This window comes from Apteryx rowi, unplaced genomic scaffold (assembly GCF_003343035.1).
Source record: "Apteryx rowi isolate R43461 unplaced genomic scaffold, aptRow1 scaffold_149, whole genome shotgun sequence".
NCBI lineage: Eukaryota > Metazoa > Chordata > Aves > Apterygiformes > Apterygidae > Apteryx > Apteryx rowi.
Window position 1 is genome coordinate 310720 of NW_020447741.1, and position 16091 is coordinate 326810.

General features: G+C 36.8%; 1 protein-coding gene across 1 annotated transcript; it reads right to left on the reverse strand.

Annotated features, from left to right (window-relative positions):
• Positions 1 to 11: 11 nt before the first annotated feature.
• On the reverse strand, positions 12 to 11107 carry CLUL1 (clusterin like 1). Its single transcript, XM_026058644.1, has 7 exons — positions 11005 to 11107; positions 9541 to 9689; positions 6945 to 7112; positions 4413 to 4863; positions 3050 to 3187; positions 1314 to 1528; positions 12 to 179 (listed from the first exon to the last, which is right to left on the reverse strand). The coding sequence occupies exons 1-7, from the start codon at positions 11105 to 11107 to the stop codon at positions 12 to 14; spliced, it is 1392 nt and encodes a 463-aa protein (XP_025914429.1).
• Positions 11108 to 16091: the final 4984 nt, after the last annotated feature.

The window sequence follows — 16091 nt, forward strand, 5'->3', positions numbered from 1 at the left end:
TAACTTACCACTTAAAAATTCTGTTTATAAAGTTGCAGCGCTTTCCCAGCTATGTATTCAATGAATTCAGCACTCTTTGGGTCTAAATTGGGAGGAACTTTAATGGTGAAAGTAGGTGAAGTCAGAATATTGACGTCTACCACTGTTTGGCTTGTACCAGAGAAATCCCCAGGTACCACCTAGAAGAAAACAAATCAGTACTTTAGGTACTAGAATCTGATGTTCTATCAGTTTTGTTTGTATCTACTGTGCCTACCATTATTAATGAGGAAAAATTACATAGAAGAATATTTTAAATTTGTCTACTTTCTTTAAATTACTTCCTTCTGAGAAGACAGCACGTGTCTGAATTCATGCTAAAATTTATCATAGGCTGTGGGAAGAGGTGACATGGCACTGCAAGACCATATTAAAGATCTGCATGTTAATATTTATTCACAAACTACATTTATAAAGAGCATCTGATCTCTTAACAAAAACTTGTTTGTGAGTTGTCCCACTATTTTCAAGAGAAAGGCTGTGTGCTTTAAGTTAATGATTCTTTGCGTTTTTCTAAACCAATCTTAGTTCTGTATCTTTATTTTTCCAAAGCAGATAACACAGATTCAGTTGGGAAATTGTGCTTAAATACTGCCTGTCCCTGTGTTCTTGATTTTGCAGTGCTTTTTTGGTGGCTTGCACAATCATTTCATATAAAGTTCTTGTAGTAATAGCAGTAAACTGGATGTCTGAGTTGGGAGGGAGAAGAGGATTTGTCCCTAGTCCAGTAAAATTAATTAAATTTACCTTGGATGTATTCTCGTGTGTGAGATATAGTTAGTCATGATGTATTTACCGGAATATTGACAGATGCTGTTTATGATATGCAGATCCACTGCGATAACCTGCATAACATTTGTTTTCTTGGAACTCTGGAATATATAGGTACAGATATAGACATATAGGTCTATATTCAGTATTCTGATAAGGATATATTACTGATTGGCACAGTGCAATTTATGAGGGAAGGTAATCTGAGGCCAGTTAAACCTGCTAGTGTCAATTTACTTAGGTTAGACAATGATTCAGGTTGGCCTATCAGGCATTCATCAGACTAAAAGGATTTAGAGGAAAATATTTTCTAATCTCTGGAGTTTCAGCTCATCAAGGGATGATCAAGCATACGTAAATTCAACCTGAGTAGGAACTTCATGTTCTAAAGACCAAAAATTACACATAAGGAAATATTCACAATCCACAAGAGCATAAGTATGAGCAAAGCACATATTAAGGACAGCATTGTGCAATAGATCCTTTCGGGAGATAACCTTTACCTTAACTATATTGAAAATGTTTTCTGGTCCGATGGTCGTCTTGGATAATTCAGACACCCACCCAAATCTTTCTTTCATTTTGTTCAACAAGTAGGAAGTGTCTTCTGTATGACGCTGAACCATCTGGAGAATCTGCTCATACTGCTCACCTGAGAGATTAACCAGCTTAAAGGCTTCATCAAACTTTATGTGTAGTTCAGGAACGTTTGGGCAATCTGTTTAGAAAGACAACCAGCATGACGATTATAGGAAAGTATTATGTCTTGCACTTGGTCTTTTCTATCTGAAGCACAGAAACCTAAAAAATTTTTTTAAAAATCTAGCAAGGGAGTGTATTTCTGGTTTGGTGTTTAAATAATGCTAACAAAAAAAAAAAAGAATAATTCTTACTGACCCATTTTGGTGGATTTAGTTTAGATCATAATGACTAAATGGATTAATTATCCCATTTGCTGTATTACGATGATTTACCAAGTAATTTGAGGTTTATGTCATATTTCATGGCAATTGATTTTCTGGTATGCTAAGTAAGAACTGGTGGTTGTTACATATAGCGACTTCTTAATCTCCTTATACATTATATATATATATATTTATTGCTGATATTTCTTTATCCGTCCATCCCAAGTGTATAGGTTTTACAAGAAAGCGTGTAGTGCATGCTGTTAGCATTGCAGTTGAGTGCTAAGGCTTAATTTTACTTTATCTAACTAGACATTAGTGTATGAGTAGCAACATCTGCTGTGAATTCAGAACTGAAGATTTCTGTTTTTTCTTTACCAAAATATGGGTTTAAAGAAGAACATTACATTATTCCTACAGGCAAATTGTCATGGACACATTCAATTTAATTCTCTCTCAAATAGCACAAATAGCAAGGGATACCTTCAGGTTGATAGTACAGTGACTGCAGATCAAACTGTATGTGCAATACACAGCTATAAAAAAAAGACATTTTTAGTGAGATGGAAATGATCTGATACTCTTTTCAAAATGTGTCATTGGATCATTAACATTTGCCACGCTGGAGACATACTGAAGGTATTTGGTAAGGATACACTGTGGCTTTGGAGACATAAGTAATTCTGAAAGCAGCAGAGACCCTGTGCTGTAGCAGGAGTCCCGAGAGCAGTTCTAGGTGATGCAGCTTGAATTCTCTCCAGGTGCCCATGGAGAGTGTATGGGAGAGCTTTGCCTTCTTGGTACATGTTGACAAGCACTCCCCTCTTTGCTCTTCAGTCAACCCTATTTTTGGCATGGTTCAACAAAGAGGTATTACAGGCTGTGCGGCCCTTGCTTTCCTTTTGAGGAGCAGAATGCTCTCTGACGTTAGGTCTGGTTTTCTGCAGGAATACCTCAGGAGTTCTAGCTTCTCCTCACTTCCTGCTCAGCACTTCTGCTCCAGGCAGGATTGGTTACTATCTGATCTGCTACTTGGCATCTCTAACAAAATATATAGATACTTTCTTATGGAGTCTGGAACTTCTCTCTTTGGGCCTACAGTAATATGTTAACAACTGAGTTATACTGACACTATGTGGAGACAGTGGGGAAAGGTAATTGAAATCATCTGGAATGACTAATAGTGTTTGAATCTATAGTAGTTACAGTAAAAATTCAGCAGCTGAAAGTCAATTCCCAAAATATGGAAAAAGCACAGTGCAAAATGAGAGCATCAAAATCTACAAATGAATGGCCAACACATTACAGAAATAAGTGAGAAAATAACTATTTACCATGCAAAAGATTATCTTGACATTTCTGACATCTCTCATGGAACTGCAGGCATCCTGATGAATTCTCACGAAGCTCTTTGCACAAAGTTCTTTGATGTCCAGATAAAATTTTTGAGAACATGCCACTTCTGTCAGAATCTAGAATGAAGGTACAGTATTTTTAGAATGACACTAAGCTTAAGGTCTTGCTAAATATACTTGTTTGTTGCTTACCCTTTGTATTAGAATATAACTTCTTGCCTTGAAACCAAAATATCTGGCATAAATCCAAAATAATACAAATAAAATATTGAAAAGTAGAAATCAAGAGAAGATACAAATCATGTTTTCTTTCAAGGAATTCATGTCGCTATAGCATATTCCCTTTTAAAGGCATACTAGTGTATTCCCCACTAATAGCCAAATGATTACTAATGTTATTACACATTATTTCCACAACATATGACTTCTTATGAGACCTTTTTGACCCTTAGAAGTCAAGATGTTTCAATCATGTACAGCTAGATGAGAGCACAGTACCAAAGCTCATTTCTGAGGTAACATCAGTCATGATACCGGAATAATTAAAAGTAACTATTGTAGAATAGCTTAGCTTTATATTTCCTGACTACCATATAGATAGATTATATCACCTACCACTCAGAATTATTGCATATCAGGCACCAGCATATATTTCAGTGATGATTGTTTTTCCATTTTCATTAGTAAGATATGAAGGATAAAGCTTATGTGTATTCTAAAAGTTGCCCAAGGRGTAAGTGTTTCTTCCATCCATTAAGAATTATCACCTGAAACCAAAGTTATGCCCAGAATTTGTCTTGTTATTGAAAAATTTAATGACTGGTTTGTATTTGATTGATACATGACTTTGCTGCAATAGCTTAGACCAGGGCTTGCAGCTGTCTGGCAGACCTTAATGTCATTTGGCAAGGACAGGGATATGCCTTGACATCTCACAGAATTATCCTAATTTTTTCCAATTGGAGACATGCCAATATGATATGATGTCTTCCTGACAAATGCTGAAATCAGATCTGTCAGCCTTATGAAAAGCTATGTCTGTCATGAATTCAAGAGCTTCTGAGGAACTCCCAAAAATGCATTGGGAACTGTTGTGAGAATCAGGCTGTGTAGGATCAGTAAGTGTCAGTGCAATATTTATAGGAGATTTCTAAAAGATTTCTACCTTTTAATTTAACTAATAAAGTTAGTGTGACCCACRCCTGTTTAACCAAGAAGGCCTCCAGAGGTTCCATAACATATCTTACACTAATATACCACAAACCAAGTCATTAACCATAGTTTAGCAGTCCTGTGAAGTTTGATGTCATTGACAGTGAGGTTTATTTTCATGTCTTCTGACACTTGCCTTTGGCTTGTTCTGGCAAATCTCTTCTATTATCTGTGTATCCATCGAACACTTCAGTAATTGCCTCACTGACACCTTCAAATACTGTCTTACTGAAATCAAAAAATATCTGTAAGAAGCCAGGTATACCCCAGTCTTTCTGTAAGCCAACATTTCTATTAGTATCCTCAGGGAAAGCAGGCATGCTGGAGGACTCATTTAAATCCAGATCAGACATGAAATATGTTTGAAAAGACTGGTCAAATTCTTTTTGCATCTGCTTGAAAAAAACAAAACTTCTGTCAAATATTGAGCCCATGTCCGATAATAGCTGACTAAATAAATCTTCCATTTTTATTAGCTGAGTATCCTCTTTCTCAGGCTTTTCATTAAACTGTATATCTTTTCCTTTATCCTCATGAAATGTAAATATGAGTGTAGGTATTTTCCTCAAAAAATCTTCAACCTGTGTGTAAGAAAGAGATAGATCAGCTTCCGGGCAATTTATCGGTTTTTCATCTCTCAGGGAAGTGGCTCTAAATATATTTTTTTCAAATACATATAAAAGTAATGCACTTTCAATACCCAAAGTACAAATCACAGCATATTCTCTAAAGTAACTTAAGACATTAGACTCAAAAAGAGTGGAAGCATATTTGATCTAAATCTTTAGCTCCAGATCAGATCTGGAGTAAAAGGGTTGCCAGTTGGCCTTTAATCTGTTGAGGCTCAAAGTTAGTATTGGCATACATGTTTTATCCAACAAACAGTTTGGACTTTATCTTGGAAACATTTCTGCGGTCATTATGTGGCAATGCAGAGAACAGAAGGCAATTGTTCCCACCCTGATCTGTGAGCACCCCAGCCTCTCTCACCAGTGGCCAACTGCTCAGATTCTTGTGCAAACTGAAACCAATTGCAATCAATGAAACAGCGTCTTTGAGTCCGTGGTTTGGTGATGCAAGAGATTTAGTGACAATTCTGCTTTATGGAGTTCCCCTTCCTTAGGTCTGAACCACTCATTCCCTGCTTCAGGCTTTAACACACTACCTACACCTGAGCGTATACAATGCTTTCTGGAGCCACGCTGTTTGTGGCATTAGGAAATTGGTAAGCGTTAAGAAACACACTGCCAAATACATAAGCGTCTGTGTGTGTGTGTATTTACAAAAGTTAAAAAAAAAATCAGATCATGTATTTGATCTCATCCATAGTGCAGTGCCCACATTGACAGATATTTTGGCAGAACTAAGGGGAAGGTAGATTCACTGCACTGCAGGAGCAGCTTACGCCAGTATTGCCCTGATGCCTCTGTGTCATCAGCCACAGCTATTGTCTTTGTTCTCTTTTCTTTTCTTTTTTCTTTTCTTTTCTTTTTTTTAACAATTTAGGTCCAAAAACATTTCTCACTTCAAACTGAAAAAACGAGTGCTTCAATTAAATCATATAGCTCATTGACAAAATTATTAAGAGGGTCAAAGACAGTGCAGTATATATGCGTTACTGCAGTGATTTCAACCTGACATCCACAGGTCCYTGAAAAGAGATACTTCTGAGGAATGCATGAAAGGTATCTAAAAAGCCAGCAGTATCACCAATAGGCTTAAATTTAATACATTCCACACTTATATTTGAATAATTTTAGGAATATGCACAAATGTTAAGCACCTTTATTCCAAGGCTTGTCATTTATGAAATATACCATGTTTAAACTCTAAGTTCTTATCTTATTTTTCAGTGCCAGTGACACCAAATTTGCTTATTTTAGCCAGGAAAAAGTAAAGAGTAGTACTGTAAACTTGCCTGAGGATGTGAAAGCTAGGTAGTCAGAGTAAAATTTCAGTAAGAGTAATTGTGCAGGATCTGTAGATAAGTTGCAGTTAAAGCATATGCCCTCCCCCCTTCCCCCCACCCCCCCACAAAATGCTATTAAAATTTTGGTAAATCTTTTAGTAAAAATGCACAAGCCAGGAAAGCATATTTTCTTTCTGGTAGAATTGGGGGTATCTCTTCTGCTAACAGTTTCCTCTGTTAACAGCACTAAAACATGTTGAAGCTATTTTTGTTGTTTAAAGAGTAGATATGAAATAAAATAAATACAGGAAAGACTGATGTTGTGTATGTAGGTGGATTTTTTTCTATGGAATTTTGTTAACTATAGCTACACTTCTGACTGCTGTTTTTCAAAAGGAACATAAAGAATCTGTGTGGTATTTTTCACAAATAGTTATTGAGCATCTTAATGCAAGTCATACTGTGAGATACATCATTGTATATCTGGAGAGACTCCACTGGAGTCAGGGGAATAATCRGTTTCCAAGCAGTCACACCACGGTGCAACAGAACTGATTTTGGCTCAGTGTTCAGTGAAAAAAAGTCAAATGTAATCTGTTCCATATAACTTCACATTTCCAGACCACCAAATCAAATTCATTTTGATAACATCATATAAATGGTGGAGCTGGCTATCGAGAAAATCAGATGTGCTCTCTGTAAAACTGTTAGATGAATTCCAGAGTATTTCCCAAATACAAAATTTCTCCCTACCTTTCTTTTAAATGTTGATAAACCATGTGTGCAAGTTGTATAAAATCTCATGCAGGTACTTTCTAAACAGGATTTACATTCATCCCATACATTTTTCAAGGATATTTGACATTGTCTTTCTTCTTCTTCTAATCTTTCCTTTACCTCATCCATAAGTCGCAGAGCTTCCTAAATAAGAAAAAAATTCAGTTGATGGCATTTTTCAGATTAGTATTCTAAATACTTATCCCAGTGTTGATCACCCATTTTGGCTATTCATAGTTCCTTTTCTTTTAATCCCCAACCATGGATAGGTTATTTGCTCAGCTGCAATCACATATGGAGAGAACTGAAAATCAAAAAATTACTCCTTGTATAGTTTTTCTGAGGTCTTTCTCAGAGAGGACAGCCTAAAAAAGCAAACAGATCTCTATAGCGTACCTGGATCTCTGAGGTTATGAAAAGACCACAAAGCTTTCTGTGCAAGAAGCATTTAGTCCCTCACAAGATCATGTGCACAACTCATATCTTTTTCCCCATATCATATCTGCAGCATTCATCTATTCCACAAATACCCTTTTTTTGCTGCTCTTCTCCATTTTTTAAATGGGCCAAAATTTCATGAGGCTAAATCTTTGCCATACACAAATTCTTTCTCTAATTCAGAAATATGCAAAAATTTCCCTTGTTTTGGATTATACTAAACAAGACTGTAGTGAAGAGTTTTCTTCCCAATCATGTGGAAGTGTGAGGCACTCCTTCCACACTGAAGAGGGACAGGATGCATTTTGCAGTGCTTCCCCTAATTACTGGATTAGTCTTCATTGGGTAGGGCACAAAGCCAAGCCATGATTAGAAGAGGCATTAGAATAGACTTGAGAATCTAAAAGACAGAAAAGTTCTTCACATTGAAGTAGATTGGGCATTGTGAACTACTTTCTGCAAGTACGACATGTTTTAATACTTTTAAGTTTCAAGACATTCGTAAGTATGACAGAAATCTTTTAATTAGTCTGTCTTGTTCCTTTCTGTCAGCATTTCATTTCAGTGGAGAACAGGCTTACAGAAAGGAAAACTGCTGTCAGAGTGTGCTTAGTGGCAATAGTAAATCTGGTATTCATAGCCCAAGTTTAATTATTTTTTGCTCTTTCTAAATATATTTATTCAGTGCTTTATGAACCCTTGTGGTAGGGAATAAGTTCTGCGTAATTCAAATCATCCAGTGAGAACTAGCAATGGAGGAGTAAAGATTTCAGAAAGCTATCAGGTAYCTTTTTGGCTTGCTAATACATATAGTTTAAAGATGTGGGCTCAAGGTGGAATTTTCCATCAAGTTGGTTGAAAGTACTTTTTTTTTTTTGAAATATACCTTACACTCTACTTCTCAGGATCATTGGAGCACATTGCATTGAGCCTGGGTATTGCAGGAGGACATTAGCAATTCCCTTGATCCCCTGTACTTTTTCTGCAGCACATGGTAATTTCTGGGTTTTGATCTTTTTTCTGAAAGTCTGAAGTTTGTAAAGCAAGCTGGGAAGCGTTCTATGACCTGTGGTGCATAAGGGCATGTGGAGCTGAGCTACTGGACCTTCTGCACTAAAGACCTTCTGTACAGTTACTTGAAGTTGCCTGAGTCTGAATTCAATGAAGCAGGTGAGAAATGAGTAAAATGTGATGCTTCATTCAGCATAGTGCTGTCACAGCGGCTCTGGCTTGTGGATGTTACAAACTGAAGTTCTCTCTCCAGAGTAAGGTTTGCATCCACATACAGAATTTAATGGCTCCTTTTACTGCAGATCTTCCTTATTTCCACTTGGTGGTCACCATCAGCTTGACTATGTCTAGGCTTTTCCTGGTTACTTCACAATTGCAGGATAAAATGAGAAAGCTCAGATCAAGGATGATGGTGTCAGATAACATGTTCTACCTCACAGCTGGGAGGAGCTGAGGGAAGGTAAATGTTAACCCAGGGTAACTGTGTTTTGTCAAATGCTCCTCTTCTAGTTGCTTTTTTAAAATAGTTCAGACATTCGACCACAGGGAGAAATTGGCAGTACATGTCTTGGCTAGAAAGTTATGTTTTTGAGCAAAGATGGAAACTCTTCATCTCTAGCTTTTGAAAGAGCAGTGTGCAATTTGGAAAAGGTAACAGTGAGGTAAGCAGTGCTGCTGTTCAGTGCCTCAGTGTGCTAGGTTCTTTGCAAACACATGCTCTTTCTTAAGAAACTGACAAATACAAACTAATATTTTAACTTCTGAAATGTAAACATCCAGGTTTATAATAGGCTAGATAGTACATCTGTTGGCTCAACTTCTGCTTCTAGGACACAGAGACAGAGAAGTTGTATAGAGCTGCTGTGGGAGGTTTCTCTGCTAGTTACAGAAAGGGGCAGAAGCAAACAAAGATTTCATGTTACTCCTGGCTTTGCTGTGTGACCACATGAAGAGATGTATGCTGCTCAGAGCATACATACGATATGTTTTACATTCTTGCAGAAAAGGGGAGACTCCAAGAGTTCTCTTCTAGATTGCTTATTGGCCTAAGCACAATGGTGTTTAATTTTTGATTAAAAATAGTCACAACTTAATAAAAGAAAATCAGTTGTGCTTCAGTTACCTTTTTTTCTTCACTGCTCTTCTTCAAGGCTTTCATCAGATCTACATGTTTATCTTCATTTCTTTCCATCATAATTTTCATCTGCTTAATACCAGTCAAAGCTTTCTTTACCTCTTCATCTACATATTTCTCTCCGACTTCTGATAATACTGAAAAAAAGCAAATTACAAGTGACTTAATCAGATTTTGAAAGTGGCACAAACTGTCATGCACTGATGACAAAGGAAAATGAAACAGCTGTGTTTTCCTACAGTTATAGAGCAAAATCTTGAGACAGTGAACGTTGTAACATGGAGCCAAGACAATTTCTGTCAGACAAAAATGTGGTCCAGAGCCTTTGCCAGTGATCAGTTGTGTATACTAACCCTCAACTGCCCTACTTGGCATTACAGGATCACAGAACAGTTGAAGTTGGAAGGGACCCCTGCAGATCGTTTTGTCCAACCCCTCTGCTCAATGCATGGTCAACTAGAGCAGGTTGCTCAGGACCTCATCTAGTTGGGTTTCAAATATCTCCAAGGGTTATTTTTCAGTTTCCTAATGACATATCCTATATATTTATCTTCAGTCTGMGAGCAAACTATGACAGTTTCCCTTAACGTTTTGAAAATGTAGATTACAGGAGCCTTCAGCTTTCTTTCATAAAAATACAGTTTTTAGACTTCCTATGTGGCAATGACCATAGATTTTYGGTGAAAACCTAAGTTCACCCACACTTTGCACCTTGTAGCTCTGCATATCCTTTATCTGCATTTGTTTCCTGCACAGAAATATCAGGAATATCACTGGAAGTATACAAAAGAAGTGAAAAATATGTCACCACAAGATCATCAAAAGCATTTCATATATCATTCATTTCTCTATTCATATCTTTCTTCCTCTCCCCTAACTTTTTGTTTGCCACAGAAATACTGTAAAGTAGACTGAAGCAAAAGAGTGTTTCATGGCTGATCCTCTTGGGATTCCTACCCACAGAATAAAGCCATGCTGAAAGGTGAGTATATGCAGAATAGCTACTTTCTCTAAATTAAGTCATTTTATTTCAATTATTTGTAATAAACACCTTTTCCAGCTAAGTATACAATTCTAAAATAAGCATTTGTAAAAGTTATTTAAATGAGCAAAATAAATCTGTTGGATTACATTTTGTTTTCAGTTTATACTCTACAATCTATGAAAGACCAAATAGTACATGAAAATGCTGTAAATACTTTTTTGAAGAGGGAGGCTTATCTATTAATCCTTTGACTTTCTCATCTTGTTTTTTATTATCTCCCTGTTGCATGTGTGGATGCTTTGCTTCAGCCAAAATCGGCCATAGTTTCTAAGCTTCACACATGACAGTGGATCCTCTTGACTCCAACAAGGCACCTGTGTGGACCTCGGAGAGCACTGAAGCAAGCCCCACCACAGACCTGGGCCCAGGAGCTCCCAGCACACCACTCATAAGAAAAGCATACATACTCTTCAGGTTTTCCCGGAGATTCATTTCCTCCTGCTTTGTCGGTGCACACTGATGACCATTCAGCCATAGCATGTATATTATAAATAACCAACAGGACTTCATGTTGTCTCTGTTAAAGAAGCAGGTTGATGCCGTTACATGTCAGCATTTTCATGATGAGTTTCAAATGCCTAGGTGTAATAGCTACTGAGTATAATACAAATATCATTGGTTTCAACTTTTATTATGGTTTCTGTGACCTATAATATGCACCTAAAAGCTACTGTTAGTGAAAACACATGAAGAAGAAGCCTGACATCATTTCTAATGTGTCAGTTCAGACTAACTAGATAATTCTGCTGAGTTTACACAGTGGTATAATAGAATCGGATATATATCTATAAAACTGAGAGTTTATGCTCTACCTCTTTTCTACCTTATCAAATGCACATAAATACTGATCTCATACTAAATAACTTTCACTTTTTCTGTTAGTTCATAATATCAATATATACGTACATTTATATGTACATTATATACATACATTATTGCCAAATTTACAAAAGAAAATTTCTAGAATGTTGTTCCTTTCCGTGTCTCCAAACATATGACTCCTTTCATTGTTTTTCAAAACAATACTTAATATAGTAAAGGTAACAACAGGTGTGCCAAGAAATTGGCAAATAAATCAATTTTATAAATAAACACATCAGCAATTGGAAGAAGTTCCTACAAAATAAGAGAAATAAATGCCGTTTGCTTTATTTCCCTCTCAAGAGCAGTTAGAGGAGAGAGGTTTGTATTTTAGAAGTCACACAACTACGCTTTATAATTCTCATCTGATTAAGTGAACACAGTATTTACATTCCTACCCGTTAGCCAGTATAGCCTTCTTGAAGACACAGTTATTAGTTGCAAATGTGCATGCAAATTAAGAGCCTGGATTTATTTATAAACTGGATTTACTTCTAGATTTACTGGCACATTGTACTTTTACATGTCTAGCAAAAGACCAATTAACTTTGTAAAGAAACACAAACCAATTACCAAAGAAAAGTGAAAAACAACATATTTACCACTAATACTGAAACACCTCCTCTGTAAAATTGTTCCCAGCGTCAGGAAGGAATCAGACTGTGTTCTGATCTAATTGCTATGAATGTCAGGGATTTTACCATGTTCTACTTATCTGATGACAAGGTACTTAATCCTATTAACAGGACATTTTGTCATTAGGCTAGAGGATTTCTGAGTGTATGGGACTTCATACTCATCCATATAAGCAAAACCACTAGGGGGAGTGTTGGACATTATTACATAATAGAATGTAGTACGGATTTTTTTTTTTCTGTAGTCAGAAGCTTTTTTTCTTAATAGCTCTTCAGTCATCTTGATTTTTACCTTAGGGGGCATCTGCAGCTTATGTTTTTAGGGAAATTATTACAATTAGTTTGGCTAAAATTAGCTTCGAACACTTAATCTCTTCAGTGTAATTTTAATTTGCTATTAAAAAACACTGGATTATGTAACAACCTTCTTCATATACCTTCTGAAGATGCAGAAATCAAAAGAATTCAGCAAGCCAGATACAGGCCTGCATCCGAATAGAGTCTGAAATGAGATAAGGAAATCTTGGTACTTTGTACGTCATTAAACTTGTTAATGTTTGGGGGTTTTGCCCCCTCAATGATTCTCTTCTGTTAATCCATGTGTGTGCATGCAATATGTCTGGAATCTGAACCTGCATGAATTTTTAGATACTGTGAAATGAAATATTTAAATAGTAACAGATGCCTGATGTTAAATATACACAGTATTGTTATTAGGTCATATCCCACCTTGTGATGTTCAGCAATAATACTCCCTTGAGGTCAAAGAGAAGATGTATGTAGCTCCTGGTGTGTAACATTAATTTTAAAATATCCTGATTTTTTTTGTTTACCTCATAGTCCATAAGAACTGATTGATTATTGATGGTTAAGATCCAGCATAATTAATGTTGCTTAGGCAAGAGCTTTGGGGGGTTGTTTTTAGACACATATCAGGAAGAGTTCAGAACCTGTAACTAATGGGAACTGCAAGTCCTCAACTCCTTTGAAAATCTAGTTTGACAGATACAAATTAAGATAGCTCCACTCTCATTTTCTGAAAATGATGGGGTTGAGGGGGAATATGTTTTTTGTTTTCATATATATGTTACTGGTTTACTGAAATATTGCCTGCTTCTTGACCGAGATTAATTACTACACAAAACCTTTCAAGTTCTCTTTTGTGAGAATACCGAGAAAAGAGCCCTCGCAGACTTTGTAATCCATTGGCCAGGAGTAGCCCTAACAGACCTATCTGTTAAGCAACTCTGGCACTTTGGCTGAAATAAAAGGGGAAATCTCTCTTGCTGACACTGCCTGGGCCTTATGCTTGGCTCAGGATAGCCAGTAAATGAAAAATATATTTGTACAAAAGAAGAGAATCTGGAACAGACACTTCTGAAATGCATATGATTAGCCTACATGTGTAATGAATCCTAACAAAGACTTCAGTCTTTCACTGCAAGTGAATGTATGTATTGAAAAAAAAATGTGGAAACAGTTTGAAAATAGTTTCAGTAAAATAGGCTTTTGGCAAGATATTGATAAATTCAAACTGAAATAATTGTAATGATTCAGATACACATTAAGCTTTTAACCTAACTGAACTTTAGTGATGGGAGTTGTAGATGGTCTGTGGAGTTTCCTGCCGTCCCATTGGATAACCTCCCCAAGTGTATAACTTTTTTTTTTTACTGTGACTTCTCCCTTTTTGTTGATCCATTCCACCTGGCAGGATTAAGAATCAAGAAATATGTTGAAATGGAATTTCCTGTGTTATACATCAGCTGTAGGATTTTTTCCAGCTATATGTTTATATAATTATTTGCTGTTTGAAAGCGTTGTTTCCTACTACGTATTTTCACATTTCTATCTGAGATAGGCTAGTCATATAATGATGAGGTTGAAATACCTATACATATTTACAAACTCTATGAGTCATGCAGTGCTATATATTGACATTAAATTTCTTATTACTTTATGAAATAGTCCCCAGTTCTACAGAATCTTAATTAGCTTTATTCATAAGCATATCATTAGTTCCTCTGCTTTCAGTTGAAATTAAATCCTCGTGAGGACTTATTGCATGGGGGTTTATGGCTAATCTTAAGCATGCACAAAACTTTGCTAACAATTAGTATGGTTCTTAAGGCTATAGGAATTAAGTTATGTTCCTCTTGAACGGAAACCCTTGAGTGGTTTCCACTTTCTGTATTTCAAAGGCTATCAGAGCCCTCCTTCAGTTTGTATTCTGTCTGTCTCTGAGCTTTACCTGAGTAGCAGGAGTTAGGAACCAAGGCTCCTTCTTTAGTCCGTAGAGGCAAGCTCCGAAGACACTCTGAATCATGCTGGAAGACTTATGACTAAGGAGCTTAGGTAACCTAAGTTAGCTAGCTGGAGTTAGTCTAAGCTACATACCATACGAAAGAGAGAAAATTAATTGTAACTGGGCTGGTATATTCACAGAGAGTTGTGCAGCAGCATGCAAAGATAACAGCTGAGATCTCAAAAGTAGCACAGCTGTGTTAGCATGACACCATACCAAAGTTCACAAGCCCGGCAGCTCAGTGCCAAGGTGATACAATTATACAGTCTGGAGGTAGGTCAGGCAGGCAATGCCAGATCGGGGTTGTCTGCACTGTGCTCCACGTAAACATGAAACCAACTGAGGGCATGAAACCAGTGTGCCTAACTTACAGCATCACGCTGAGATTTAGCGTGCCTTTATTTGGAACTATTAAGCTACAGCTTTTGAGGTTAGAGAAACCATCTTCACAAGGCTTTACATGCTTTAAAATGTATGAACCTTTTCTGATTTCCTTTTGCTTGTCTCATGCATGAGTGTCTCATGCATGGACACTCAGGAAGACTGTTAGGTGTGGAAAAAATCTTCCACTTCTCTGCTGAACTTTTTTCCCCAAGCCCTTCAGGGCTTTGACATGCCATTTTAAATACCAGTCCCAGCAGTAAAGTGACAACTGTTACTCACCAGGGTATGCAAAGTTTCTTAATATCTCATCCAAAGCTGTTAAATGAAAAGAAGGGACCCATTGTGCCTGTAAGTGGTAGCAAAATACTGCACACCATATTTGGGAAAGCAAATCTATAAAGTAAAGGTGTTTAAATAATTTTAAGGAGCAGAGAATTAAAACTTTAGAATTTGAATGTAAGACAATAGGAAGCTGAAACCTGAAAACTAGGCAGTCGTCTTCAGAATTTGTGCCTGGGATATCAGCTAACTATTGAACTTGGAGTAGCACTATTACTGATGTTGTGTTATCAGCAGGAGATATCAAAGTCAGTGCAAGGATAACAAAATGAGTTAGAAACAATTTATTATAAAGCTATGAAGCAAATCTGCATGGTACAGTTACACAAACAGATTTCAGGAAACATTTAATATTAAAATGCTGAAGTTTTCAACCAGATGTTTTGCAAGGATTTAGTTTCAAGCTTCCCTAGGAACATTAAAACAAAAAAGTTTTATTGCATGCAGACATGTAATATATCAGCTTTCAGCCTGACACTGAAAGGAACAGGGTTCCTTATGTGTTTTCATCTGGTTTGCTTAAAAAGATCTTCATCATTCAGTTCTAGATCAGCTAGTTAAAGAGTGGTTGCTTATTGGAAACAACTCTGGAGTTTAATGAAATTAAGATGACTGAATAGTAGTGCATAGTCTCTGAGGTGCTTAACAATTCTTGAAGATGCTGCTAACTACCCTTATCTGCTGTTTTCTTGAAAAGTAATTGAAGGCATTCAGGATAGGGCCTTGATAATATTCAGTAAAGAAACTGGAAATTGCTTTGGGAGGGAGGGAGAATAATCCTCTGGCTGGAAACTTAGCCTCTGCCTTCTGCTCCATTTAGAGTGGAACCTGCTCCAGTGCCTGAGGGTTAGAAAGCTCCAAGAGGGATGTCTGAAGATAAAGCTTCCTCAATATAGCCAATAAGAAGACCCCTTGCTTGTGGTAGCACAGAAATGGAATTATTTCAGGAAGCTGCCTGAAGCTGACTTTT